The following is a 27,666-nucleotide window of genomic DNA, read 5'->3' as shown; positions in this document are numbered from 1 at the left end:
AAAAAAAAAAAAAAAAAAAAAAAAAAAAAAAAAAAAAAAGTTTCGAGTTCATATTAGTAGCAAGGTTTCGATGAGATCCCACATCGGTCGGAGAGGTGAACGAAGCATTCCTAATAACGGTGTGGAAATCTCTCCCTAATACACACGTTTTAAAATTATGAAGCTGACGGTGATACATAACGGTATCTACTAGTAGTGGGCTTTGACTGTTACAAATGATATCAGAGCTAGACATCGGGCAGTGTACCAGCGAGAACACTTGGCCCACAAGGGAGTGGATTGTGAGAACCTACATCGATTGAGTCAAGTGGATAATATTTGCTATCGGTGAACTTGGGTTGTTATAAATGGTATAAGAGTCACGATGAACTCCCAAGGGAGACAGGTTATGAAATCCCACATTGGTTGGAAAGAAGAACAAATCATTCCTTACAAAATTGTGAAAACTTCTCCCTAGTAGACGCGTTTTAAAATCATGAGGTTGAGGACGACGATACGTAACAAGCGAAAGCAGATATTATCTACTAGCGTTTTATCATTAGAGTTTTATCACATGATACCACTTTAATATGTGAATTTAAGGGTGTATCCCGACCTTAGCCCACATGACCAATTCAAAACACCTACACTCGAACATGGCGATATGTGGAACTAGACTACTAACTCGACCAACCCAATTTAATCTATCCATCTCTACCATATAATTACAATTTTGTTACCCTAGGCTGGGGCGTAGGCCTACATGTGAAGGCATCTAAAAGTTATTTATGGAACAATGTTTGGCGCGTTAATCTTTGGTTTCTTTTTGAAAGAACCCAAAAAGGAAAAGCAAAAGCAAAATAGAAAAAGAGGAAGTTTTATTTGGAGTTATGAGATGATGATTAAATGTACATGGTCCCATGTTGTGAGATGGAAGATTATATGTAATATCTTTGTGATCTATTTTTAAGGAACATTGAGGGATCTACTTGGAGAAAAACCCAACTTTTTTACTTTTGTTTTTGCTTTACAAATATATTATGAACAGCACATAGAACAAGCTTGGTAGCTAAGAGAGGTCGATGTCCATGCCCTACCATTAATTCATTTAGGTACACTAATGAATGCTTAAGCTTATTATGGGTATAATAAACATGAAATGAAATGAATGGGAGCACAAAACAGAAGGAATCAAAGAAATAAAGAGACCAAAAGAGAGAGAATTTGAAAAGTGGAAAGGGCATCTGGTTAGCCCTTATTCGAAAGGGCTGTTGGAGGATGGGTGGTCTTAAATTTGGAAGAACAGATATAAGTCCAGTCCATTTGAATCTGGAAACAAACCCATTTGATTTTAAGTTTGATGTTTTGAGAGGGGAAATAGTGAACGAGGAAAAGGGTGTGGTGGCCAATGGAAGGGGATGTAAGTGGATAGCCATGTGTGTTGACTTTTTGAGTATCAAAGGAACAAACCCCAGGGTTGCAGAAAGCAACAGCCAAAGGGACAGTCTCACGTGAACCTCACAACTCGACCACCCACGGATTGGATTTGGCTATGAGGATCATATCTTCATAGATCTATGGAGAAAGATAAATTGGTTTTTTTCTTTTCTTTTTTATTATTATTAATTATGCTCTAATCATTTTTAAAAGTAGCGTTCTCCGAACCAATCGAGTTAAATTACAAGTTTAGTCATTAAATATTTCCTTCGACATTTTTCAATTTAACCCACTTTTATCTAACCCTCACAAGGAAGAACAATATGCCCAATTCAACATTGGAATGAAGGAGGATTTTTAGACCGAGTAACAACCCAAGTCCACTACATTGAACTTTTTCTTTCAGGCTTAGCCTCAAGCTTTATAAATGTGTTTGATAGGGAGACACTTCCATACTCATATAAGGAATGTTTTGTTCTCTCTCTAACCGATGTGGGATCTCACACTATGTGCTAAGAAATTCTTACAAAATGGCTAGTTACTACCTATATTAACAATATGCATATTTCTTTTCAATGATTCAATCTTAGACGCTCCAAAGTTGTTTTCTTTCTTTTTTTAGTCTGTTTGATTTAGAATAATTCTTCGTTGTATGGTCACGCCCCATGCACTTCAGCACAGGATGGTCTCGACATCCCTCTATATATCCAGCGACATGGTCACGTAACCTATTTCTCGCTTCTTAAGAATGAAGATTATCTCCACAGACCAACACGAGTCATTGGAGCATGTTTTGTCGTCACTCAAATGCATCATAGGAAAATTCCTAAGAGGTCACCTAGCCATCGAGAACCAAAGTGCATTTTGTTGATGTAGATAGTAACTTTCATTTCTTTAAGTCTTTCTTAGCCATACTATCTTCAGGATCGCTCTCGTTAGGATGTGGCTCAGTTCATTCATGTACATATCCTTTACTCGGGTGTCGTAACAAGACATGTTATAAACCAACTTTGTTTGGCGGCATTTCTCATCCTTTACCCTTTATTATTAATAATATAAAAACTTAAATATGTTCGAAGAAGATGGATGTGAGATGTTGGAGGTGGGAGGTGAAGGAAAAATAGCTTTCAAGGAAGGGAAGTGAGAGTATGAAAAGATAATACATTTGTACAACTATCTTCAACAATGTGGTCGATATCATAAGGACCACACAGCTGGTTACCAATGCCATATTATTTCTCAGCATAAAGAATGAAGTGATTTAACCACGCACACTCCTTTTGTTTCCATGTTTTTGGATATGGGATTTTGTTTAGGATCCCCCCATCATTTTAAAGCTTCCCAAATAGTTTTCAAAAGATCATCACAACACTCTCCCATTATTCAACCATTTACTTTCGATATTACTCGAGAGATTAGATTCCGATCGTAGCAAACAACAAATTTTAAACACGATAACAGAGCTTGATAAATTATAGGAATCGAATGAGAATATTATTAAAAAAAATCAAAGAAAGAGATTTTTGACGTCTCGATCATCATCGCCATCTAGAACGAAGATTCTCCATCTCATTCAAAATAGGTCTTTAGAGGGCGTGGTGTCCACAAAGACGAAAAAAATGGAGAGCAAGCTGAGGAGGGGGAGGGCCCTAGAAATGATATGGGGTAAGTGGTTTAGAACAGTAACAAGGAGAAGGATATAGTGATGAAGTGGTTCTACCACTTTCTTCCTATATGCACTAAAGAATCTATCTTATCCCAGTTTTTTTAAGTCGATGGCAGTGAGGGCTTTAAAAAGGCACCCTCCACCTCCTCTCCCCATGCCTCATGCATCATGCCTCATGCCTCTTGCCTCTTGCCATTCCCCCACGACGTGCTACCTAGCTTCCTCTTTTGTACTTAGCATAATTCTCTCACTTTTCCACCTCTCATATTAGGTTCATATGTTGTTTCATTCCTGCTTCAGGTTCATTCTCTTTCTATTTTAAGTTCATCAGCCTTGCTTCTGACAACGACCTTACTTCAGAATAATAAGAATAAGAATAAGTATACATGTGAAAAAAGCTAGTAACAATATGTGCGTTTTAAAGTTTTTTTGGTAATAGAATGTGCAAGTTGAAACTAGTGAAAGAATGTGATACTCGAGAAAATGAGGGGTGTATGAATGAATCGAGATCACATTCGAATGAGAGTGATCTCTAATTAGTATTATTAAATTTCTAAAAGTTTGTTAAATAATATTCTACTTTCAATATCAAATAAACTAATAATGGTATCAGTTTAAGTATATCAATTTACTCCATATCTTACATTTTGTTTGAAAATGTTAGTTTGTACGCATCCAATTAGCCTAATACTAATGTTTTTCAAATGAAAACTATTGATCTAAATCGATAAAGAATGCTTTTTGGCCTAATGGTCTCTTTACTTGGATTCAATCTTGCCTTGGGTTCTTTATGAATCTCTTTTTAGTCCTAGTTCTTTATTTCATCGAATTTGATGTTTTTATTCAAAATCATTTGTAATAATAAACTCTTACGAAAAATAAACGGTTTAGCTGTTCGTCCTAAAAAAATTTATCAGCACAAGGTGGTCTTTGTTTTTTTTCTTTTTTTTTTTAAGATTACTAAATTTTATTTTTTATTTCTTTATCTATGAATTCAAATATATGAGTACCCTAAAAGGATGCCTAGTATGAAATGCTTATTGAGCCAATTATTCATGGATCTTCCCTTCGTTGGGCTGACAGCCCAAGCCAAATTTAGAAGCCTACCCGTATGAAATGCTTATCGGCCCAATTATTTATGGATTTCCCTTTATTGGGCTCACGGCCCACTCAAAACTTTAAAGCCCACCCGTATGAAATCTTTATTGGGCCCATTATAAAAAATGCTAAATTGGCCAATTATTTATTGATCTTCCCTTCATTGGGCTCACAGCCCACCCCAAATTTAAAAGCCCACCCATATGAAATGCTTATTGTGCCTATTATATGAAATGCTTATTGGGCCAATTATTTATAGATCTTCCCTTCATTAGGCTCAAGGCCCATTCCTAATTTAAAAACCCACCCGTAAAATTGCTTATTGGGCAAACTGTTTATGGATCTTCCTTAAATTGGGCTCCCTGCCCATCGAAAATTAAAAAACCCACACGTGAAATTCTTATTTGAGCCAATTGTTTATGGATCTTTCCTTCATCGGCCTCACGGCCCATTCCAAATTTTAAAGCCCACCCGTATAATTGCTTATTGGGCTAACTGTAAATCGATCTTTCCTTTAATGGGCTCGCGGTCCATTCCAAATTTAAAAGCCCACCCGTGAAATTCATATTGGGCCAATTATTTATGGATCTTCCCTTCATTGGGCTCAAGGCCCATTACAAATTTAAAAGCCACCCGTTTAATTGCCTGTTGGCCCAACTGTTTATGGATCTCCCGATCATTGGGCTCGAGACCCATTCCAAATTTACAAGCCCATCCGTGAATTTTTTATTGGGCCAATTATTTATGATCTTCACTTAATTGGGCTCACGGCCCATTCCAAATTTTAAAGCCCACCAGTATAATTGCTTATTGGGCCAACTGTTTATGGATCTTCCCTTCATTGGGCTCGCGGTTCATTCAAAATTTAAAAGCCACCCGTGAAATTCTTATTAGGACAATTATTTATGATATTCCCTTTATTGGGCTCACGGCCGATTTCAAATTTAAAAGCCCACCGGTATAATTGATAATTGGGCCAACTGTTTATGGATCTTCTGCTCACTGGCTCGTGGCCCATTCCAAATTTAAAGCCCACCCGTGAAATTCTATTGGGCCAATTATTTATGATCTTATCTTCATTGGGCTCACGGCCCATTCCAAATTTAAAAGCCCACCGTATAATTGATAATTGGGTCAACTGTTTATGGATCTTCCGATCATTGGGCTCGTGGCCCATTCCAAATTTAAAAGCCCACCCGTGAAATTCTTATTGGGCAAATTATTTATGATCTTACCTTCATTGGACTCACGGCCCATTCCAAAATGAAAAGCCCACCCGTATAATTTCTTATTGGGCCAGCCGTTTATGGATCTTTCCCTCATTGGTCTCGCGGCCCATTCTAAATTTATAAGCTTACGTGTGAAATTCTTATTGGGCCAATTATTTATGATCTTTCCTTTATTGGGCTCACGGCCCATTCGAAATTTAAAAGCTCACCCGTAAGATTACTTATTGGGCCAACTATTTATGGACCTTCCCTTCATTGGGCTCGAAGCCCATTCTAAATTTGAAAGCCCACCCGTGAAATTCTTATTGGGCCAATTATTTATGGATCTTCCGTTTATTGGGGTTACGGCTTAGTCCAAATTTAAAAGCCCACCCTGGTTTCCAGTGATGACCGATGAGAGAAAAGCCTTCTAGCTTCCTTGTAATTTACTGACGTGTCAAGATCTGGACACAGACCACACTATAACCTCTTGTGTACGTGTCAACACCGAATCCTAAACATCTAGACATCACCGTACGCCGCAACGGAGACTCGAAAAGTCGAACTCCGATCGCCGTTGTTCCTCCATTTCTCTATCTCAAAACTGATTCCTTCCAATTTCTCATCGACAAAACCTAGGGATTCGAATTCTGATTCCCGGAGTTTTCATGTGAATTCATCTTCCATCCATTTTTAGGCGGTTATTAGGGTCTGCTCTTCGAGATTACTCTAAATGGAGGACCTGCCTCTCCCGTCAATTTTCGAACAAGCGAGGAAGATTTATGACGCAGCAACTGAGTCTGCGTCGGATCAGGTACCCTTACTGTACCTTTGAATTCCTTCGATGGGTTTGTGTATTTTGGTGGTTTTTATTTTCTCTTCCGCTTTGGGAAATTTAGGATGTTGTGAGGAAGGGTAGTGAAGCATTACGGAAGTGCGAGGATATGATTGGGAAGTTGGGCTTGTTCTCAGTTAACGAGACTAAGGAGGATATCAGCACCGGAAATCTTAAATATATTATGGTAAGTTCTTATTTTAATTTTTTTCTTTAGCTTTTTGTATTCAAGGGTTACCTCATCATAATTATACTACTTGAGTTTCTGAATGCTCAAAAACACTTTAGAAAGTCCTTCCGTTTCAGTACGTATGAAAGATGAAGGATATAGGAGGAGGGATCGAAATGGTTTTGCGGTTGATAATTTGGTATATATTATACCTCTTTTTTAATTAGATATGCGAAGAAGACTGTTCATATTAGGTATAGTTTTACTGATATTTCTTTAATTTCCTATCATAGTATTGGGGAGATTATTTTATTATGACATTATTATTTTTTCATTTCCTATCTCTAGTAGGCATGTCTTTTGTTGGCTACAAATGAGGCTACTTACTCCGAGTTTGAAGTTGTACCGAGTAAAAGAAAAGAGAGAGTTTGTACAAAAAATGGAAAGTTTCAGTACCATCTATTCATTTCGCCACGCACCGCCCCCATTCACTTGCTTATCATCGTAGAAGCTTTCAGTATACAGTGCCCCACAAATAGAAATCACAAGACCAATGTAAATACCAACCGAACCTTCCCGATATCTCTCATGCTACTCTCTTTTATCCTTTTGCTTCTATCCTCTCAAGTTTCCAAAGGAATTCATAAAATGGAGTGACCACATTTACTCGTGCTTATGTACCTTAACTACCTTGCATTGAAAGTGATCCACGTGCTAGTGGTAACCGTGGAAGCCAAAATTTAGAGAGCAAGTACCCATTAAATTCCTAATGATAGAACAATTAATAGACGAGTAGTCTAGATTTTCACCAGTTTATTTGTCGGGTACGTTTTGTCTTATAAAAATAAATAAATAAATATGAAGAAAGAAGTAAGGAGTAAGAAAGAAAGCTAGACAACTCTTTGCAAATCTATTTTCACCATCGTTTATAACTTCATTAACGCATAGGGTTCGAAATATGTTATTTATGATTGATATTTCTTTGAAATGGATAGTTTTAACGGCCTTTTCTACAGTCACCAGAAAATCCATATATTTTAGTTCTGATAGTTGTTTCCTGTAGGTGCCATTTTATCTTGCTGAGTTGACTGAGAAGATTGCACAAGATGACAGGATAGAGATCCTTAAGGCTTCCCAGGCAAAATTAAAGGTTAGTGCTGTCTACTATTTTACATGTGAGTAATTTCCGAAGCTCATATTTCATGGTAAAAGGAAATATGTGTGGATGAATAATAAAATTTGATCTTCTAATTTTAAGGCTTCATCATTAACTTTTTAAAATACGAATAATTGACATCTATTTAGGAGTTCATAGCATTTTGTGAAACTATGGAACTGGTGCCAAAAGAGGAACTTGAAACATCTACTGAAGGAAATTCCCTTGCAGATCGAAGGGCTCGGAAAGTAAGTATACCCGCATCACATTTTGAGATTTTTTTTTTCTGCCGGAGATAGGATAGCAATTATTAATTATGATGGGGTGACTGGTTTTGATGTCATGACACAGATTTTAAATCATCAATTCTTGCATAATATGAGATGTTTCTTAATATTGTGGATGGAACTGCAGTTCCATTCTTGAACTTATTTCTTAATATATGTTTCTAGATTGTGAGGTTCAAACATCAAAAGGCTGCTGAGTCAAAGTTACTTGAGATAAAGGAGCGAAAAGAGCGCCGTGGGCGTTCAAGCAAAGCATCTGCTTTGTCTGCTCCTATAGAGGCTGGAGAGGAGGATGTGCTGGAAGATGATGGAGAGGAAGAGCGTGAGGTTAGTTTTTTTTAAATCATATAGCAGTAATATTCCATTTCTCTCTATTTTCTGTCACATTGCCTGTTCTAGGGTGTGAAATATTTCGAACGTTTGCCGTTTCTCTTTTGAATCTTTCTATAGGCTTTTTTATGTTTTTTCTTAGTCATTGTTAATTACATTGTGCTCTTTCTTTGCTGTAGGCTTGGCTTACGACCATCACTTTGGCTATCTGCAAGGTCAGTTATGCAGAATTATTTAACATCTCCAGGTTGTTGCTCTCTAGGATTGTACTCAAATTTTCCTGGAATGCTATATATTCAGGCTTTTGATCTACAAGAGATGCTGAAGAAGGAGGAAGAGATGCTCTCTTCCATTAAGGAAATACAAGAAAAGGTAGGAAGCTACATTCCAGACTTTGTGCGAGCATGCTTAAAGCATTTCGTGCGCTGTTTACGTCATTCGCTCTATCATTAATCGGAGCCATGATATGTCAAATAGATGAATTCTCTTTTATGTTTTCTTGTTAGAATTCTAAGAGCAATTGTTCTTTGCTATATATGTCAGGATGGGGACAAGAACTTATCTAGAGAGATTCTTGATGATCGTATGAAAAGAGCAGAAGATTGGCATCGTGACGGGGTCGTGAGAGCAAGATATTCAAAACCAGCGCCACCAATCACTTGTGCAACGTTTGCTCGGGATGTTTTAGAAGGGAGAGCTAATGTGTCTGAAACACATGATCACAAACATCAGCCTCTCATATTTGGACCAGCAAGTCTTGTAAGTGGACCCCTTACGAGTGAGAGGGAGAGGTTGGCTGCCCAGGTTTTCCAACCTGGCTTTAGGTATGTAGTTTTTACGAAGTTTTGTTTTTGAAATTTTGTCTAAGGATTCATATCTTTCCTCCAGAAAGTTGAAAAACATTGAAAAGGAAGTTGTGATTCGCAGTTGTATGATACACATGGGTAACTTAATTTATGGGTTGAAATTTTGTGTGGAAGGATGCCAACCATGAGCATCGAGGACGCAGGGCTGAGGGAGATGGAAATGATGAATAAATGGCAAGAGAGGACTGCTAAGTTCATAGAAGAAGCAAACTCCGCATGGTATAAGGACGACACTCGAAAACCAGGGCCAAGTGAAGATGCCGATGACGAAGACGATGATGCTGCCCAGGAGAAGTCCAGAGCATGGGATGACTGGAAAGACGACAATCCTCGAGGTGCAGGCAATAAGAAGCTTACGCCCTGTGGGTAGGAGGAACTGTAACCAGAGATTCCAAAGTTCTATGAATTCAAGATCCGATTATTATACCATGTAACGGAATCCTTGTTCGTGTGAGGTTCAAAGTAGAGTGGGGTGTAGTTTGACTGTTTCTTACCGTAGGATGGATGATAATTTCTGTACGATGCTACCTATCTTTTGTTCGTTATCATTCAACAAACCAGATAAATTTTCTATTGATTGCAAAGTCAACATCCAATCATGTCTCATTCCTAAAATGCCCTTGAAGACAATGTGACAATGACATCCTACCCTTGAAGATAATGTGATAGTGACATGTGGATAGGTGAATTCTTAATGAACTCCCATCTCCAACACGAATGGGAGATGTTGAGATGATATCTTCGTTGACAGAATTCCAATTTCATGTTCAGATTGAAGGTTTGAGAAATGACCAAAACAGAGACTATCTTTATTTCCATTCGTATAAACTGAACTCCATTGATTTGTTTTTGTCAATTTTGAGAATCGTACATGATGTGTAGGAAAAGAAATCAAGAAACCCATAAATATTTACCAGCAAAGTAAAAAATAACTTGAAGCTTACGTGAATCATCACCACCGCTCTTCGTGAAGCAATCGTCTCCGTTTTAACCATCAGTGATTATCATTCCAATGCCCATTTCTGCCAATCAAGGATTGAACCCATAAAAACTCAGCAGGATTTCAGCTCTCAATGCACTGAAATCCACTGCAAACCCAAAGCCATATGGCGAACAAAACCAGACATACAAACAAGTCGATGGACAGAACAACCCAAACATGCTTCCGCCATATTTGCTTTGCCTTCTGACGCTCATATGAACCATTCTTTTGCATCAGCAATGTGACATCTCTACTGCATAAACCATTGTTATCGTCGTACAGATCCACAGAATCATCCACAGTTGATGCGTATTTTCCCTCTTCGCTATTAGCATCTCCAACCACTTTCTTCTTCTTCTTCATTAGGCTACAGGGTTTCGAGAACTTCGAAATAAGCGATGTCTTCTTTCTTTTATCTGAATCCAAGCCCGACGACGTCTGGTCCTGATTCGACGTTAGGATACGCCGGAAAATCGAATCGAACTGCGATTGAAAGCAATTAGAAGTGAAATTCTCGAAACCCTTGCGTAATTCGCTTTCGATGAACTCCTCGAAAGCTCGCCTTAAGCGGCTTAAGAAACCACAAACCTCCGATTTGAAAAGGTCCTCATGGAAGATTCCAAAATAAACGAAGGGACCTTCGATCAAAAAGGTGTACACTCTGTTTCTGACGGTATGAGAGAAGGTTGAGTGATGAGGAGGAGCTTTCTCGATGCATCTGAAAGCCAAATCATTGAGATTCGGCTCTCGATTGAATTCAGCAAGGATTACAGTTCCTCTTGCAATGCAGGCATAGAACACAAGATCTGGATTCGAAACCATTCACGGATTCAAATGAAACCCCCACCGCTTCGATTCTCGTAGAATGGAATTCAGATTCTCAAATTCGAATCCGATCGAAAATAAATTTCAATATGAGATCACAGAATCATTTGGCAAAAATCAAATCCCACAAAGTCGGTTGGCTTGACGGATTTCACAAAAATCAGGGACTCCAAATCAAGTCCCGCATTATAGCGCACACATTCGTGAATCTCCGTGAACAGAATCCAAAAACTTCGATTCTAATTCTGCATCTTTCTCATCAATTTTAATGTGTGAAGAGAGGTATTAGAGTCCCTGAACGGTTTTTCTCTCTCTCTAGGGTTTGGACTTTCTGTTGGAAGAAGAAGACGGGGAAATTATTGTATACGAAAGGGCGGAAAAAGACATTAGAGAAACCAACAGAAAAACGATTGCCAGCGTGGCATTCGCCCCCCTATTAATTGCTGATACTACGTAAAAGCCCCCCCTCCAATCCTGTGGTTTTGACTTATAGTCATTATCATTATCCCCTGAAAATTGCTATAAATAAATAAAAATTAATTAACTAAAAAATATATTAGAGATAGGGAGGAACAAACATATCTTTAGGAATTCTTTGAGGATAAAATTTAACTTTTTATAACCTTTGTTCGTTCTGTTTTTGGGGCAATACATTAGATTCTTTTAACCTCATCTATCATTAATATTAGTTTAGTTAATGATATTAACAATATGATCAAAATCAAAAATTCAAATTTTTCACGGTTATGAGCCAATCTCTGCTTAGATGACGGTAATTAATAGAAGATGTAACGACGTAACTCCCTATGAATTTTTTCACCTCTATCACTTATAGACTTTACTCCCATTTGTAGTTTATCAACGAGTGATAGGAGTTAAAGTCTTTTCATATAGACTCGGCTTAAATTTTGTTGGATTTGCAAATAGTTCTAAAGTTTGCTAATTTGCTATTATGTTGGTTGAGTTTGCTATATTTTCAACTATTCTTTTACAAAAAGAACTTCCACCTTTGAACTTTGAATTTTGAATCGGCTTTTTACCTATAATTATAAAGAAAAATATTGCTCCTATCAAGACTGATCCATAAGAACCAAAAACTTGGATGAGTGCCAAAAAAAAAATCTTGTTTGCTTATTACTTCAAAATTATGCTTCAAGATTACATTTTTTTTTTAACCTCTTGAAACTCACCAAATAACTAAAGAACATCCTCATTTCATTTTCATTTTCGTCCTCCATTCCAATCCCAAAAGCTTAGACTGAAGGGAAAAGAAAAGGATTCATTTTCATTTGGCTTCGGTAGTCTTTCAATGTCCTCCTTCATTGTTGCACAATGGCTAACAGTTTGATCAAAGGTTAAGGTATCAGCATCTTTTAGCTTAGGCAGTGGTCCGTCTATTTCCCACTTTTCTCGCATCTGAAATCAATTGCTTCTTGAACATCACAATGAAAGCTTCAACTCTCTCATTCAATTCAACTCTCTCATTCAACTCCTCTTTCGACAACCCAATTTCCTCTTCTTCTTCATCTTCTTCAATTTCCTCTTCTTTACCAATCTCCTGCTGTTTGATCTCAACTTCTTCCACTTTTTCAGGCTCGCTGTTTCTGATCTTCTTCTTCTTCGTCGGCTCTTGGATTTGGTTTTCACTGTAACTTGCAGGACTGGAAGTGAAGAAGATTGTTACAAGGATGAGATTCAACACAAGGAACACCCAGATCCGCCATTGCTCAACCAAGAAGAACAGAACCACAGCTCTCTTCAAACAAGCTGCCATTAACAATGCCGTTCCAGCTGATAACACACCTCTGCTTATACAATCTTTATCTTCAACCTCTCCTTGCTTCGATTCCCTGCAACCTTCCTCCGCCCTACACATGTTTGATGATTTCTACTAAAAAATTTGAACTATCAAATCCTGCTGTGTTTGTTTATATGGTGGGAAAGGAATTGGTTTGAATTTGTTGGGTTGTGTGGGGTGGGTGTGGGCCAACGTTGGAAGCAGCAGGCTTTAATGATATCAAAGGGAAAAGGTGCAGCTGCTGGGGAAGACAAGAAGACATAGATATGCTAAAGCCTGCAACTATCACTCCCTTTTCTTTTTTCTTTTCATATTTTCTATTGGGTTTAGTTTATGATTGCTCCAACATAGGATTAGGAATTAGGATCAAAGTAATGGATGTGCTCATGTTGGGTCCTGGCGTGCTCATTCCTTGTCTTTCTCGGATGCCTAATTCATGTGTTCTTATCTTCGTTGGGAATAGGAGAGAGCTACTTCTAGTTGCCTTTTTTATATAAAGAATTGTGTCCAAAAAATATATATTTGATTTATTTTAAAAAATGTGTGTGTGTGTGTGTGGCCATTGAAATTACCAAGGAATGATAGAATAAATGAAACTATTTAACCAAAAAATGAAACGGAAGAACATAAAGAGCGTTTCTCGCAACAGGTTGAAAGGTGTTCTAACAAATACTTAATTTAACTATATATTTGGTCCCTTATAATTTATAAATAAAAATAATGAATATTAAATATGACTTGGATATGTATCTGTTCATTACCAAACAAGTCTTCCTTGGTGTTAGCATCAGTTTTCCTCCTTTGGCTCCTCACCTTGGAAGAAAAAACATCAATAAAACATTAATGTCAACAAATACTCCGACCAATAAAAATTCAATAAGGCATACATCATTATTATAAGATTTTTGATATGGATGAGTGTGTGAGCTTATCTTGTGTGCACCTCAACTAATTTCACTGTCAATATTTTGTGTAATATTTCTAATTTTCTTCAAATTTCATTTTAGAGATAAAATAGAACTTGTAAAGTTCACATCATATCAGAAATCTCGTTCTCAACCAAATCTTGTAAGAAAATAACAGAGTGGAAAAAGCTATACAAAGAATCCGATGTGTCTGGGAAAGTGAAAAACACCTGCAAAAGATCTCACTTCTTACATTTTGGTACTAAAAGGTCTCACCTTTCATCAGTGAAAAAAGCAGTGTAATGTCAATGCATAGTAGATGATGACAGAACAAAAATTCAAAAAAGTAGAAATAAAAATTCCAAGGCATGCTTGCTTCAAAACATGTTGAGTTACATAGATCATCACAAAATGACCCTACTTGTATCATTTCACACCATCATCACATTGAAGCTGAAGATATTCCTGATGCTTTTTGTTATTGATTTTTTCTTTTTCAATAAATTAAACTAAATATTAGAAAGCAAGCTACAAACTATGTAAAGCTAAACACCAACCTGTGGATTCCTTGAAAAAATAAATTCTGAAGAACTGTGAGGAGAACCGACGTGTTGGATGGCCAATCATATCCAGGTTCTGATTGTGTTGAGGGCCGAAAAGAAAACACCATTATTACTACCATCTTTCTCTAGACAAAGATATGAGCTGCGGGAAAAAAAAAAAGTAGGAAGTTCAGAAAATTGTGACCAAGCACTTAGGATTTTAACCAACCAAATGATGAGTATATGGACAGAAGCTCATCAAGTATGTGGAAATTGCAAGTAACAAAACCAGCACTAGAGTCTTACTAAATAATAGTAGAAAAAGTATTCTCTGGTACAAGTTGTTTCAAACCTTTTCTAGTTGAATGTTAAAAACTAAACTAAACTCTCAAAGAGTGTTTAGGGTAAGGTGTGGTATCCGTTGGATTGCCTTTTGTCCACAAATTTATATTTGGTCAGTAGATTTTTTTTATTCCAATCTCCTACTTAGTTGGTTGGTCCACTAACTGTGTTGAATTATACACTAGCTTCCATAAATTCAAACCCACAAGCTAAACAAATAAACTTCTAAGCCTCATTCCTTGCATAATCTAAAATAAATTATAGACACTCAAGCGTTCCCAACCCCATGAACCAACTGCCTCCTAAAAACAGTTCGAAATTAAAGTGAGTTTTTCCTTTTCCTGGTTGAAATTCATAGGTGAACAACAGAATGATTACATTCGTAACCAAAAAGCTGACTTGGGCTAATGCCAGAAGAAAATATTGAACTCAATGAAGGAGTCGGCCATCTGTTCCTAAGAGAACATTAAAATGAGTTTTTACCATGTAAAACATCCAAAATATTGCAGGCTACTATGAGTTTTGTTCCCCATTCTAAATAAAATCTCAACATCTTATGCCAGTTTATCACACGTTCAAAATTGCAAAAGGGAATGTGTAACCAACCTGACGAGCAACTTCAGATAGCTGTCGACTCTCCCTCGTCGATTCTCTGTTCAAGTCAGTCCTCTCAAACTGAGGCTCAAATTTTAGTTTTTCACCCAAGCTCCTTTTTCCATTTCTCTTTTCAGGAGAAATATTTTCATCTGAAATGCCCATGGCTTCCCTCTTGCGTTTCCTTTGTCTAGTACAAATGAGGTGTTTCTTGTCTACTTCGCAAGGAGAGCAGTTCGTATCTACACATATTCGCCCGCATTTCGTATTAGGATTTATTTCAGATTTCAACTCGAAACTTGGACAAATCAAATTCCTTATTTCATCACTTTCCTGTTTCACTGACAATGCCATCAGTTTTTTCTTACTGTTTGCTGCATTCTCGAGAACTTCGGAACTATTGACCTTAACACTGGCAGTAACACTAGCAGGCACTGATGTAGAGTCGACATAACTTCTGGTTGATGTGAGTCCTGGATCCAAGCAGGTTAATTTCTTCATCTTGCTCTGATGCTTAGTTTTGGAATGATCATCACCAGATTTTCTGTTATCATTAACTAGATTAGTGGAAGTCGTACATGGAGACAGGAAAAAACACTTATCACGAGGAATGATTGGCTGGTCAGGCGAGTGACCATTTAAATTCCCACGTTTCATGTTCTCTTGTGGTTGCCTCCCATTAGAATTTCCACTTGCACCGCTGTAACTGTCAGTTTTATGTTCCTCCGGCAAACAAGATTTTTTTCCCACATTCCCACTATCAGCCATCAGAGATGGTGAAGAATATCCATTATTATCAGATCTCACGACATCATCTTTCAAATATGGCCTGCAAAGGGAAATGATGCATGATGGATGATGAGGTTTTGTTAGTTGACTACCATGCAACCTGCAAGAGCCTGTTTTACATTTTCCAAATTGAGACGTCCTTCTTAATGTATGGAGCTTTACAGATCTCTTTAACACAGCACCATGCACCCTCTTCCCTATATCTGTCTTTCCAATTCTGGTAGAGAGGCCTCCTTCCTCCTTAGCCTTCTTTTTTACTAAAGGTTCCTTTTCCTCAAGGACTTGGTTATCTTTTACATCAATACCTAGAGGTAAGCTATAATCCAGGTAATTCTTTTCTAATGCACGAATTCTCTGGGTGCATCTCTTCCCATATGATCTGCGCTCCTTGGTTCTCACTACCATGGAGGAAGAGTCAGAATCGTGAGCATGGACAATGTCCACTTGAGAAACAGATGAATGTTCGACAGACTTTGGCACACTATCATGTATTGCATGGGCTATCTTTTCCATCTTCGTGTTCCTCAAATTAGAAGACACTGTTTGCAGTTCTGATGAGGAAGGACAGGAAGAATCTGGCTCAAGGATAGACTGACTAGAGAGAGTAATTTTATTCATAATCATCCCTTCCAAAGGCTGCATTTTGTCTTTTTTCTCCTTCTCCAACTGGAATTGTGCCTCTTTCAACTGTATTCTAAGATCTGTTATCACATCCTCCGCCTCATGAAGTTTTGCTTCAAGCTCTTCAACTTTTCTCCTCTGGCATAATGATGTAATTTCTGCTTCACGCATCTGCGAAGGAGAGTGTTATGTTCATTTGGATGAAATAAGAAAAGCAGTTAGAAATGGCTACTACAATAATAATGATACTATTTTTGCCCATGTTAGATCGATAATCAATTCAGTTTATTGCAAAATTGAAAATGGCCACTACAATAATAAATCAGGACTAATTGGCTATGCTTCCGTAATGCAAGCAAAAGGTAAAAAGTGGGCCTTTTTAAAATTCCTATTCCATGTGTTTTAATCTTATAAACTCATCAATGAACTTGAGAATTCAAATATCTAGACTATTTTCACCTATTTCCAATGTGTTTGAAATGCATTGTTAACAACTCCAGTGAGTTGCTTCTAGCATTTAATAAAATATTCTACACCAGTTAGCCTTTAAAAACCATAGCAAGCTGAAAGCCTAGATGAAAACCCCCTGGTGAATTATAGATGGAAGTTAAAAGTCCCAAAGAAAGTGAAATTCTCCACTTGGTCCCTTCAATGTAGAAGTCTTAATGCTGCTGAAAAGTTACAAGGGGAGTTCCCAAGTTGGGTTATCTCCTTCTGTCTCTGCCGCTTTTGTTTTAAGAGGCTGGGGCACTCGATCATATTCTTCTCCATTGCCCTTATGTTCAAAGGGTTTGATGCTACCTTATGACTTCGGTACAGCAATATGTCTACCAGATAAGGTGGATCTCTAGCCTGTGTAAGTCTAGGAGGAAAATTGTTTAAAGGCAAAGCTAAAATTCTATGAAACTGTGCGGTGATTTTTGTACATTATTATTAATGTTTGAAACGCTTTGATTATGTAGCTCTCTTTTGTGTGGGGTTCTCTCAACTCCCAACCCCTAGGTTTTTTTTCGTCTATGATACATCATATGTTTCTTATTAAAAGATTTAAGAAAAATATATATATATGTAAAGGCTTAGTATCATAAATTCTTTGCTTGAAAAAGAAAAGTTAATTCTTCAACAAACATCAAACTCCACTGAATTTCTTATTATCTTCATGAATCTTGACTTGTTTTAACATACTTGTTAAGCAACATTAATCAGAATTTTGAAAAGGAAACAAATATAACTTATAAGAAATTAGTATAAGATATCAATTAAATTAATGTAAATTATTAAATTCATAATCTCATTGACACAGACTATTTGCCCGAAGTGATTAATTTTGGTAACCACATTTACAATGGGAAAGAGCCTTGAACTATATATAGGGGTTAGAACTCTAGCCATTTGCAATAAACTTAATCAAGAAAACATGAAATTTCAGTTCATCTTCAACGATGGTTTTGCTGAATCAGAATGTAGGTTTGGTAACTCCAAAGGTATGAAATTTAATTGTGAGAAGGGTAATGCAAAAGAATCCAATTACGTTCTGCATTTAGATGCCATCAACTTCAAGTACTTAATTCTACTAATGGTTCCAGAGACTTCATAAAACTGAAATGTAGCCACAAATTTTCAAATGAACTCACAAGCGACACACAAACACAGAAGTTATCATAAATGAAGAAGATTGAGTTGCCAAAGCCAATAGTGAGAAATACAAATCTAGCTAAATTAAGCAAAATTTTTGAAGTCCATTGCCATTACCATACAATATCACTATTTGGCTTTTAGTTCCATCAGTTTGAAGCTAGATTCTAGTGTGTTGCTGCCTAATAAAGGCATTCCCCTGAATATAATTCAGTCAGAAACTTATGTATTTTATAACAATGACACCTTTTCTGTCGGTAATTGTAAAGACCATTGTCTTACAGATAAACAAATTAGCCAAATAAATCAATGGATAACAGGTCACTGTATAGTGGGACCTTACAGTGCTATTACAATGTAAAAAACCATAGCGGGCTAACAAACGATCAGAGACACACGATGATAAAATAAGCGTATCCAGAAGAAACATTGATAAAATGCACAAATGCACAGCAATTTACAAGCATAATCGATTAATGAATTTTAAATTTTTGAGAATGAATAAGAAAGAAGAAGACGAAAGTGAAGATAATACTAAAAAAGATTACCTTAGAATCGACCATGTTCTTCAAGCGAAGGAGCAGCCTGAGCGACTCGTCCTTAACAAAAGAAAGATCCTGCTGGAGATAACGAGCTTCGCGCTCGGATACCAGTACGCGAGTCGCTGCCTCCTTCACCGTGTTCAGAATTATGTCAGCATAAGCCTTCTTGAGCGCCTCCATTTTCTGCAACACGCAAAGAGAATCAAAAAACGAAAAATCCAATGTTTTCCAGCACAAAGACAAAAAGGATTCCACGACTTCCAAATTTCGGAAATCGGGAATCAGAAACAAACAAGCAAATATGCATCAGTAGAGAAATAGTATTTGAGGTTATTGACATGGTGAATGAAGATAACCAAATGGTAAAACCAAAATGCTGTACTGATAGTACCTGTTCTTCGTCCTCCATAGCCGAATAAATATAAAAACTTCAAGCTCGGATTAACCAAATGAAGCAGGAGCAGGACAGAAGATCAACTCAACACAAAACTGCTCAGTTGAAACCGATTCTGTTGCAATTGCCCTCGATTTCAAGTTTTGAATTTGCTCAGATTCGGGTTTGTACTTTAGCAGATGGGGATGGTAGTTTGGGGCGCATTTCGGCGGGGGAGCGGTTTCTGTTACAAAGAAGGAATTGTAGAAAACGACGACGTACCAAGCAGTGGGTTGATGGAAACGATGTCGTTTGGGAGAGCTTCCACGTGAGCATTTCAGATGCGCAAGAAATAAGAGCTCTGTGGGACCCATGAGGAAAATAATTGTGTGAAATCTGAACTCTACTTTTTTGGCTTTTTATTTTATTTTATTTTTATTTTATTTTTCAGAGCGCGGGTTTTTTAACGCTCTACTTTTCCAATTTCAAATTTTGAAACGAGGTCGTTATGGCGTATGTGTAGGTCCATTATAAACATAATTCAATTTCAACGTGGGCCTAGTTTTATTTTTTTAATTTTAATTTACAGTTTGATCTTTATAATTTTAGCTTAATTTTACAAATCATCCCGAAACTATGTTTACACGAATAAAAACTTCTTTTTTTATTTTATTTGAGCCTTTAATTTTTTAAAAAAAAAATGTTTGTGGCGTGATATTAATTTTATTAAATTAATAATTTAATATATTTTTCTGCTAGGCCTGCTTCATAGCAGAAGATTCAGGCCCAAAGTGGCCCGTACTCTAATTAAGGCCTTCACTTTTAAGCCCAAATAAGTACCCTCTCGTAAGCAAACTCCTCATTTGAAACTCTCATCTCCACCGTTCATTACTGATCACAAAAATAATCGATAAGAATCCAGCACATGGAGAAGCTAATGGTTTTAGATTTGTTATGCGTCACAATAGTTTTAAATGAATTACACGATAAAAAATCTTGGAATCATAACTAATTTGACTAACTTCCAGAAAATAAGGAATTTCAATCCAAAAATAATTGTAGCTATTAAGATTCAAACTCTTCTAAATTATATATAATTGGTTTTTAATTTACTTAAAAGTATTTATGGAAGTTGGTCAAGAATCACCAAAAATTAAGAATATATAACTAAATGGGAAAATATATTAATATATTAATATATTTTTATATATACATTAGAGATATCTATTTTATGGGCGGAAACCTCTTTGAACGAAAGAACGAATTTTCTATTTAAATAGAAAATAAGAAAGTGAATAGGAAACTTTTTTTTTTTTTTTTCGTTTGATAATTGGGACTAGGACGAGATTACATTCTTGTAAAGTGGAGTTTGATAACTAAAAAAAGTATTAGGGGATTCAATAAATTAAGCCGGGTATTCGACTAAAAAAAAATACTAAAATGACTTAACATACATCCAAATGAAATTGCTCACTAATATATGTAATTACCGTTAATAATGGCTTAAAATTTTGATAGTTACTAATTATGCCAACATAGTACACTTTCTTGTTTGGTGACTCAATCGTATAGTTAAATGTGTTTATACTGAAACAATCTTAAATTTGAATAACATCTTACTTAAAAGCGCGCTTTCTTGTTTGGTAGTTCAATCGCAAGAATTGCATACTTAAATGTGTTTAGCTTTACACAATCCTATATTAGATAACATCTTAAGAATTTTTCTAAGAAGCACATGAGTGAAGACAAAGTATGCTCAAATGATTCGTATTGGTCGAGATAATCTTCGCTCTTTGAAACACTTCAAGACAAATAAGCAATGTAGTCATGTACCAACAAATACAAAAGAAAGTTGGGATCATGAAGTGTCAAATCTAAATTCTAAATCATAGTGTTATAGATGACATTAAAGTATAATTTCTCACAATAGGATGTGATTTGGAGACAAACCAAAGCAAAAGCTACTGGACATGTAACACTCATGTAAAAGTGGGAGGCATGAAATCGAGACCACATGCAAATTAGACTAATCCTTAGGATACGAGGTTATTAGGATTACGATGGTATGGTTAAGAAATCTTAAAATAATTAATAGTTAGTGCAAAATGCATTTGCATTTTCGATAACTCAATCATATGAATTCTAAAACTAAGGTGTTTAACATGGAATGTGATGTCCCTAATTGGTTGGGGAGGAGAACAAATCGCCCGTTATAAGGGTGTGAAAACCTTCCTTAACAGACGCGTTTTAAAGCCTTGAGGGGAAGCCCGAAAAGGAAAACCCAAAGAGGACAATATCTGCTAGCGGTGGATTTGGGTCGTTACTAATGGTATCAGAGCTATACATCGGGCGATGTGTCAGCTTTCTCGCCCTTCCCCCCTTATACGAGATGGTGTGCTAGTAAAGACGTTGGGCCCCGAAGGGGGTGGATCATAAAAGGACATTTGGGGTGGTCCCACATTGATTGGAAGAAGGAAAGAGCTCCAGCAAGGAAGCTCGCTCCAAAGGGGGTGGATCTTAAAAAGAGGACATTTGGGGGTGGTCCCACGTCAATTGAAGAAAGGAAAGAGTGCCAGAGAGGAAGCTGGGCCTTCAAGGAGTGGATCATAAAAGGACTCGTGTTGGTCTGTAGAGAAAAAATAGATGGGATATTTAAAATGTTTCTATATTATACCACCAAAGTAATTAAAAAGAAAATTACTAATAATAATAAAAAAGAGAGTTTATTTTATTTATATAGATTTAATTCTCCATTTTTTAAAAAAGGATTAAATGAACGAATAACTAATCTAGCTGGAATAAAGTTTTTTTTTGGAAAAATAACATTTTCCCTCCAATTTCGGGATTTTTTTTTTTTTAATTTTATAAAAAGAATATATAATTTAAGGTTTCAGTTTTTTTCTGTTCCAAAATTGTATTTATGTGGTAGGTTTGTAGTCAAAGGCTTCACAGGATGTCTTCCCCTTCTTATTAACGGAAGACAGTCAAACCTTTTCATTTATTTAGACAACTCCAACTCAACTCCGCGCCCCTTTTTTATTCTCTTTGCTAAATTACCCTCTTTTTCTCTTTATTCCCATTTTACCCCTCCCTCTCAATTTTAATTTTACAGATCTTGGGTGGCATTTTGGAGAAAACGTTGGTCTTTTTATCTTTAAATTATTGGAGTTTTGATATTTATAAAAGGAAAAAAAAAAATGGAAAACTTGAAAGCATTCATGTGAGGAGGAAAGCTCAAAAGGAGACCATCGTTTCCAGGTTTAGGAGCCTCAGCAATCATTCGGGGGGGGGCTCTGATTTTTGTTTTTCGCCATGAAAATCTCCTCCAGCTTCCTTCTCTATCATCTTCTTCTTCTTCTACTACTTTCTGCTTCTCTGTTTTCTTCTGCAGTTCAGGAAGACGACATAAGATGTCTTCGAGGGGTTAAGGATTCGTTCGTTGATCCTCTTGGGAAGCTCAGTTCCTGGGATTTCAAGAACACGTCGGTCGGAAATCTTTGCAGTACATTTGTCGGACTGTCCTGCTGGAACGACCGGGAGAATCGCATTCTGAGCCTTGAGCTCAGAGATATGGCGCTCTCTGGTTCCCTTTCTGAGGATTTGCAGTACTGTGTGAGCCTGCAGAGACTGGATCTGTCTGGTAATTCCTTTTCCGGCGCGATTTCGCCGCATATTTGTAAGTGGCTTCCGTATTTGGTTAATTTGGATTTGTCCAACAATCAATTTTCCGGCCCTATTCCGGCTGATCTCGCCGGATGTTCTTATCTGAATTCGTTAATGTTGGCTGATAATGCGCTTTCGGGTACGATACCAGTTGAGCTTACGAGTTTGAGTAGGCTTAATAAATTTTCTGTTGCGAACAATCATCTCACTGGTTCGATTCCCGAATCTTTTAATAAATTTGGGAGTGAGGATTTTGATGGGAACAGTGAGTTATGTGGAGGGCCTGTTGGATCGAGCTGTGGTGGGTTGAGCAAGAAAAATCTAGCGATTATTATAGCTGCTGGTGTGTTTGGTGCTGCAGCTTCCCTGTTATTAGGTTTTGGGTTATGGTGGTGGTATCATTCTAGGATGAACATGAAGAAAAGAAGGGGATACAGGGATGGGAGTGATGGGGATTGGGCTGATAGATTAAGAGCCTATAAGCTAGTTCAAGTTTCCTTGTTTCAAAAGCCTCTTGTGAAAGTTAAGTTAGCTGATTTGTTAGCTGCTACTAACAATTTCAATGGTGAAAATATAATGGTTTCTTCTAGAACTGGAACTACTTATAGAGCTGCTCTTCCAGATGGCTCTGTGCTTGCTATAAAGCGGCTCAATACCTGCAAGCTTGGTGAGAAGCTGTTTCGGACGGAGATGAACTGGTTAGGATCGTTGAGGCACCCGAATTTGACACCCCTTTTGGGATTCTGTGTTGTGGAAGAGGAAAAGCTTTTGGTTTATAAGTATATGTCTAATGGGACTTTGGCTTCTTTGTTACATGGAAATGGTGAGATATTGGATTGGGCAACTAGGTTTAGGATTGGTTTGGGTGCAGCTAGGGGTCTTGCTTGGCTTCACCATGGATGCCAACCTCCATTCATGCATCAAAACATATGTTCTAGTGTAATTCTTGTGGATGATGAATATGATGCTAGGATCATGGATTTTGGATTGGCAAGGTTAATGGCTTCGGATTCTCACGACAGTAGTTTCGTTAATGGAGATTTAGGGGAGCTCGGTTACATTGCTCCCGAATATCCCAGCACCATGGTTGCTTCTCTAAAAGGGGATGTTTATGGATTTGGGGTTGTGCTTTTGGAGTTGGTCACTGGCCAAAAACCTCTAGAAGTCACTAAAGCAGAGGAAGGCTATAAGGGTAACTTGGTGGATTGGGTTAATCAGCTAAGTAGTTCGGGTCGAATCAAGGACGTTATCGATAAAAGTCTTTGTGGAAAAGGGAACGATGACGAAATCTTGCAACTTCTGAAAATTACAATGAACTGTATTGTTTCTAGGCCCAAGGACAGGTGGTCTATGTATCAGGTTTATCAGTCAATGAAATCAATGGCTAAGGACTACAGTTTCTCTGAACCAGACGATGCGTTCCCACTTTTACTCGGCAAGGGAGATAACGAACCCGCGTAGTTCCAGAAACCGTACGTCGATGCCAACATTATATAGAGGAGGACTTGGGATTTCTTCATCTTCTGGTGAGTTCCACGTTTGTAGCTGACTTGTGTAGGTTCTTGGATTCTTAAGTAATTTATCTATTATCCTTTCTTTATAAGCTTCATTATTGATTCTTGCTATGTGATAAATGACCATCAAAGACTCAAAATGTCATTGGGATGAGCTGAGAATAAGAGCATTTTTCTGTCGTAGCGTCGATTCGTTATTTTGTCGATAATGATATCACTATTTCATTTCTATGTGGTATACTCATAGATGTATTATTATATGTAGGTTAAAACTTGTTAGGGTGTGTATATCATGAGGCATTGAAAGATAAAAAATGGCGTGTTCTTCTTTCGTCTCACCTGGTGCCACTGTCTACTTGTTTCGATATCGACAAATCTCGAACTGTGCAATTATATTCAGGTTATTCTTGTATAAACGTAGAAGTATGTATATGTAGAAGGTGAAAAATGTGTGTTCTTCACTTTCAGATTCTGAATTTGTTTTGAATGATTCTTATTATTGATTTTTAGCAGGATTAATGGTTATTTTCAACCCTGCCTGCTCCCACAATTTATTTATTATTTATTATTTATTTAATTTTTTGCAAGCTGGTCAAAGTCAACACCAGACACATCTAATTGTCTATCCATGACACGCTTTTGAATATTGAAATTTCTTGGTTGACAACTTATCTGAAATACATGTAATTGTATATAAATTCATATATTAATTATTAATTATTAATATTATTATGGTTAAATTTGTCAAACTAAAATAAACACATATGAAAGAAACAAAATTTAAAGAAATAATAAATAGATTTAATTCAAAGAAAACTGCGGGAGATTGAACCTATTATTATTATTATTATTATTATTGTTTTGAATTTTCTATTTAAAATCTCTTTATTCAATGGAGAGAGAGCGAGAAGAGGAGAGGCTTTCTTTTCAATTCAATAATTCAAAATTTTATTTATTTTTTAAAATTTTAAAAAGTGGGTTTCTTTACAATACAATTTCAGGATACATACCATTTTTGAAAAATAATTAATTAATAAATAAACAAACGTATAAAGATTTATAAAAGGTTACCTTTTTTTTATTTTTTATTTCCCAAAAACAACTTGAGTGAATTATAATTGTAATAAAAAAAATGTGACAGTTCAATCTCAAAATTTCTTATTTATTTTATGAAAAATAATATTAGGTATTTCTTAGAACAAGTTTCAAAATTCAAGATTGAGGATAATTTAAATAATTTAATAAAAAAATATTATAAAAAAAGAAAAAGAAAAAGAAAAAAGGAAAATAAAATTTTCTTCGTCTTAGGCATATGGGTTGCTTAGGGGATCCCATTCAATCCTCCTTTATTTCATGCCGCTGGGTCCCCAGCTCTTTTTTATTATTATTATTATTTATAATTCTTCTTCTTGTTCTTTCTCTCTTTGTTTTTTAATCATTCAAAAGATTTCCATCTTTTTATTCCCATAATTACTTTGACCCATTCAAACCAAAAAAATAAATTAAATGAAACAAAAGATTTATTGCTTAAATTATGTGATCATTCCACTTTCAACAAATTAAATTGTAACGTCTCATGTCTAAGATTCAGAATTATGATACAACACTTGATAGGTTTGACATTCCCCTAAAACATGATCACGTTATTTACTCCTCACCTCTTAAGAGTGAAAACTAACCCTACCAACCAATACAAGCTTCCAATATGCTATGTTGTTACTCAGATACATTATAGAAAAACTTATAGGGGAGGTCACTCAATATAGAATTACTCAAAATAAAATACGTTTAATCATAAAGTTTCTATGATTGAAGTACTGAAAAAGAAGATACATCTTCTTAATATAAGTAGTAACTTTCATTTACTTTAATCATTATATTATCAGGATCTCAATCGAATTTAGTTTCGGTTCATCATGTATCTTTTATTTATTCGGGTGTCACATAATTTCTCTTAATTTTATTCGATACTGGTAAATTTTGAAGTTAAAAAAAAAAAAAAAATTGTTTATGAAAAATTAAGAGTATTTTCTAAAGAAACAAATAGATGAGAAAGAACCAAGAAGATGAAGATGAAGCTGTCGTGTTGAGGTAACAGTGACAGAGTCCGGTCGGAGGAGAGCGCCCACAGCCTTTCTTGGGGGCCGCTCCCTTCTTCTTCTTTTCTTTTTTTTCTTTTTCTTTTTTTTGCATGCATCGTAGAGCACGTCATTGTTCACGAATCTGTCTGAATTTTACACTCTCCCAGACCTTTTGAGTACAATTATCAAAAGTCCAATCTTTCCTCATCCTTCTCCACGTGTTATCTCTCCCATTAATTTTATTTATTTTTTTTCTAAACATCATAAAAATCCCCATTTGAGATTGTTTTTTTTTTTTTGCATCCCTCAAAATTTAAATATTTTCAGTACTTCCGAAAATCAATTAAATTATTAATTGATTTGTAAAATCTACTTCATTGTAGCTTTTGAGATGGATTTTCCTAAGAATCTAATGTTTTTTTTTCTTCTAACTAACCTAAAAATTTCTATTTTAAATTCAAAAGTTACTAAATAATTTATTTTACTTTTAATAAAAGCAATTTTTTTTATTAACAGTTTGGTTTTCAATTATTTTTCCTGATTTGAGATAGAACTACTAGACAAAGCTGTACAAATGGTCCCCCTTTTGTTTTCATCCTATTTTTTAGAACCACTTTTTCAAGTTCTACTAAAATTTGAAATTAGATTAAAAAAATATTTTTAAAATGGTACACACCATTCCTTGAACCAATTTTAATATTAAAAAAAAAAGAAAAAGAAAAAGAAAAAAGAGAAGCTATCAAAAGCAATTCCTTAATCCTTTATTATATTCTTATGGAACCATTTGAAAAATATTCCATCGCTTTATTTCACAAATTAGTTAATTAAGATTTACGCGGAATTCCGAGATAAAGGATAAGCAATTAAAGTTGGAGCAGGTTTATAGGCCACTTTTTACTATTTAAATCACCAATTACAAGAATCAATCATTTTCCACTTTTTAAGAATGTGTCGCCTAAAAGCATGGGAAAAAAACAACAAAGATATTAATGGAAAATTCAAGTTACACATATACATGTGAACGACAAGAAACAAAATATAATAACTTCAAATTCCGAGAAAAACAAAAACTTTGCACCTTAGATCGAATAAATGATGACTACTAACAACTGAAAATTTTTCTGGGAAAGTTATCCAAAATCTCTTTACCCCCCAAAACCCACTAAGAACAGTTGCCATGTCAGTGCTTTAGGGGACAAAAGTCTCAATGCAGGATCTATCCTTGATGGAGAGCATAAAAATAAAAATAAAAACCATTTACTTACAGGTAAAAAAAAATTAACTGTTCATTTCTGAGCCTTTTCTGCAGCTGATCTATCTCCTTGATTTGCTTAGGCTCGAACTGGTGGTTGTTTAGAATTCTCCACTCTCCTGAGATTCACATTTTGTGCAAAAAAAAAAAAAAAAAAAAAAAAAAAAAAAAAAAAAA

At 36.0% G+C, this 27,666-nt stretch overlaps 5 protein-coding genes across 5 annotated transcripts in view; 2 read left to right on the top strand and 3 right to left on the bottom strand.

Moving 5' to 3' along the window:
- Window positions 1–5,890: 5,890 nt before the first annotated feature.
- Window positions 5,891–9,641, top strand: LOC111487463 (PP2A regulatory subunit TAP46-like). Its single transcript, XM_023134871.1, has 9 exons — window positions 5,891–6,202; window positions 6,288–6,410; window positions 7,456–7,542; window positions 7,698–7,796; window positions 8,001–8,162; window positions 8,345–8,380; window positions 8,466–8,537; window positions 8,709–8,989; window positions 9,146–9,641. The coding sequence occupies exons 1-9, from the start codon at window positions 6,122–6,124 to the stop codon at window positions 9,399–9,401; spliced, it is 1,197 nt and encodes a 398-aa protein (XP_022990639.1). The 5' UTR covers window positions 5,891–6,121; the 3' UTR covers window positions 9,402–9,641.
- A 120-nt stretch (window positions 9,642–9,761) lies between these two features.
- LOC111487464 (phytolongin Phyl2.1-like) lies at window positions 9,762–11,200 on the bottom strand. The gene has a single exon (XM_023134872.1). The coding sequence runs from the start codon at window positions 10,833–10,835 to the stop codon at window positions 10,095–10,097; it is 741 nt and encodes a 246-aa protein (XP_022990640.1). The 5' UTR covers window positions 10,836–11,200; the 3' UTR covers window positions 9,762–10,094.
- A 761-nt stretch (window positions 11,201–11,961) lies between these two features.
- LOC111487056 overlaps window positions 11,962–27,666 on the bottom strand; it is a 17,064-nt gene continuing 1,359 nt past the window's right edge. The window contains exon 2 of the mRNA XM_023134276.1: window positions 11,962–12,706. Coding sequence (XP_022990044.1) covers window positions 12,217–12,612 — 396 coding nt within the window. The 5' untranslated portion in view covers window positions 12,613–12,706 and the 3' untranslated portion in view covers window positions 11,962–12,216. The remainder of the gene's footprint in view (window positions 12,707–27,666) is intronic.
- LOC111487054 lies at window positions 13,221–27,399 on the bottom strand. Its single transcript, XM_023134275.1, has 6 exons — window positions 27,397–27,399; window positions 18,998–19,223; window positions 18,613–18,789; window positions 15,032–16,600; window positions 14,099–14,246; window positions 13,221–13,449 (listed from the first exon to the last, which is right to left on the bottom strand). Exons 2-5 carry the CDS (start codon window positions 19,013–19,015, stop codon window positions 14,217–14,219), a joined length of 1,794 nt encoding a protein of 597 aa, XP_022990043.1. The 5' UTR covers window positions 19,016–19,223; window positions 27,397–27,399; the 3' UTR covers window positions 13,221–13,449; window positions 14,099–14,216.
- Window positions 22,173–24,704, top strand: LOC111487053 (inactive LRR receptor-like serine/threonine-protein kinase BIR2). The gene is made up of 2 exons (XM_023134274.1): window positions 22,173–24,168; window positions 24,422–24,704. The coding sequence occupies exon 1, from the start codon at window positions 22,292–22,294 to the stop codon at window positions 24,101–24,103; it is 1,812 nt and encodes a 603-aa protein (XP_022990042.1). The 5' UTR covers window positions 22,173–22,291; the 3' UTR covers window positions 24,104–24,168; window positions 24,422–24,704.

Source organism: Cucurbita maxima, unplaced genomic scaffold, assembly GCF_002738345.1.
Source record: "Cucurbita maxima cultivar Rimu unplaced genomic scaffold, Cmax_1.0 Cma_Scf00012, whole genome shotgun sequence".
Classification (NCBI taxonomy): domain Eukaryota; kingdom Viridiplantae; phylum Streptophyta; class Magnoliopsida; order Cucurbitales; family Cucurbitaceae; genus Cucurbita; species Cucurbita maxima.
This window is presented reverse-complemented; position numbering and strand designations above follow the sequence as displayed.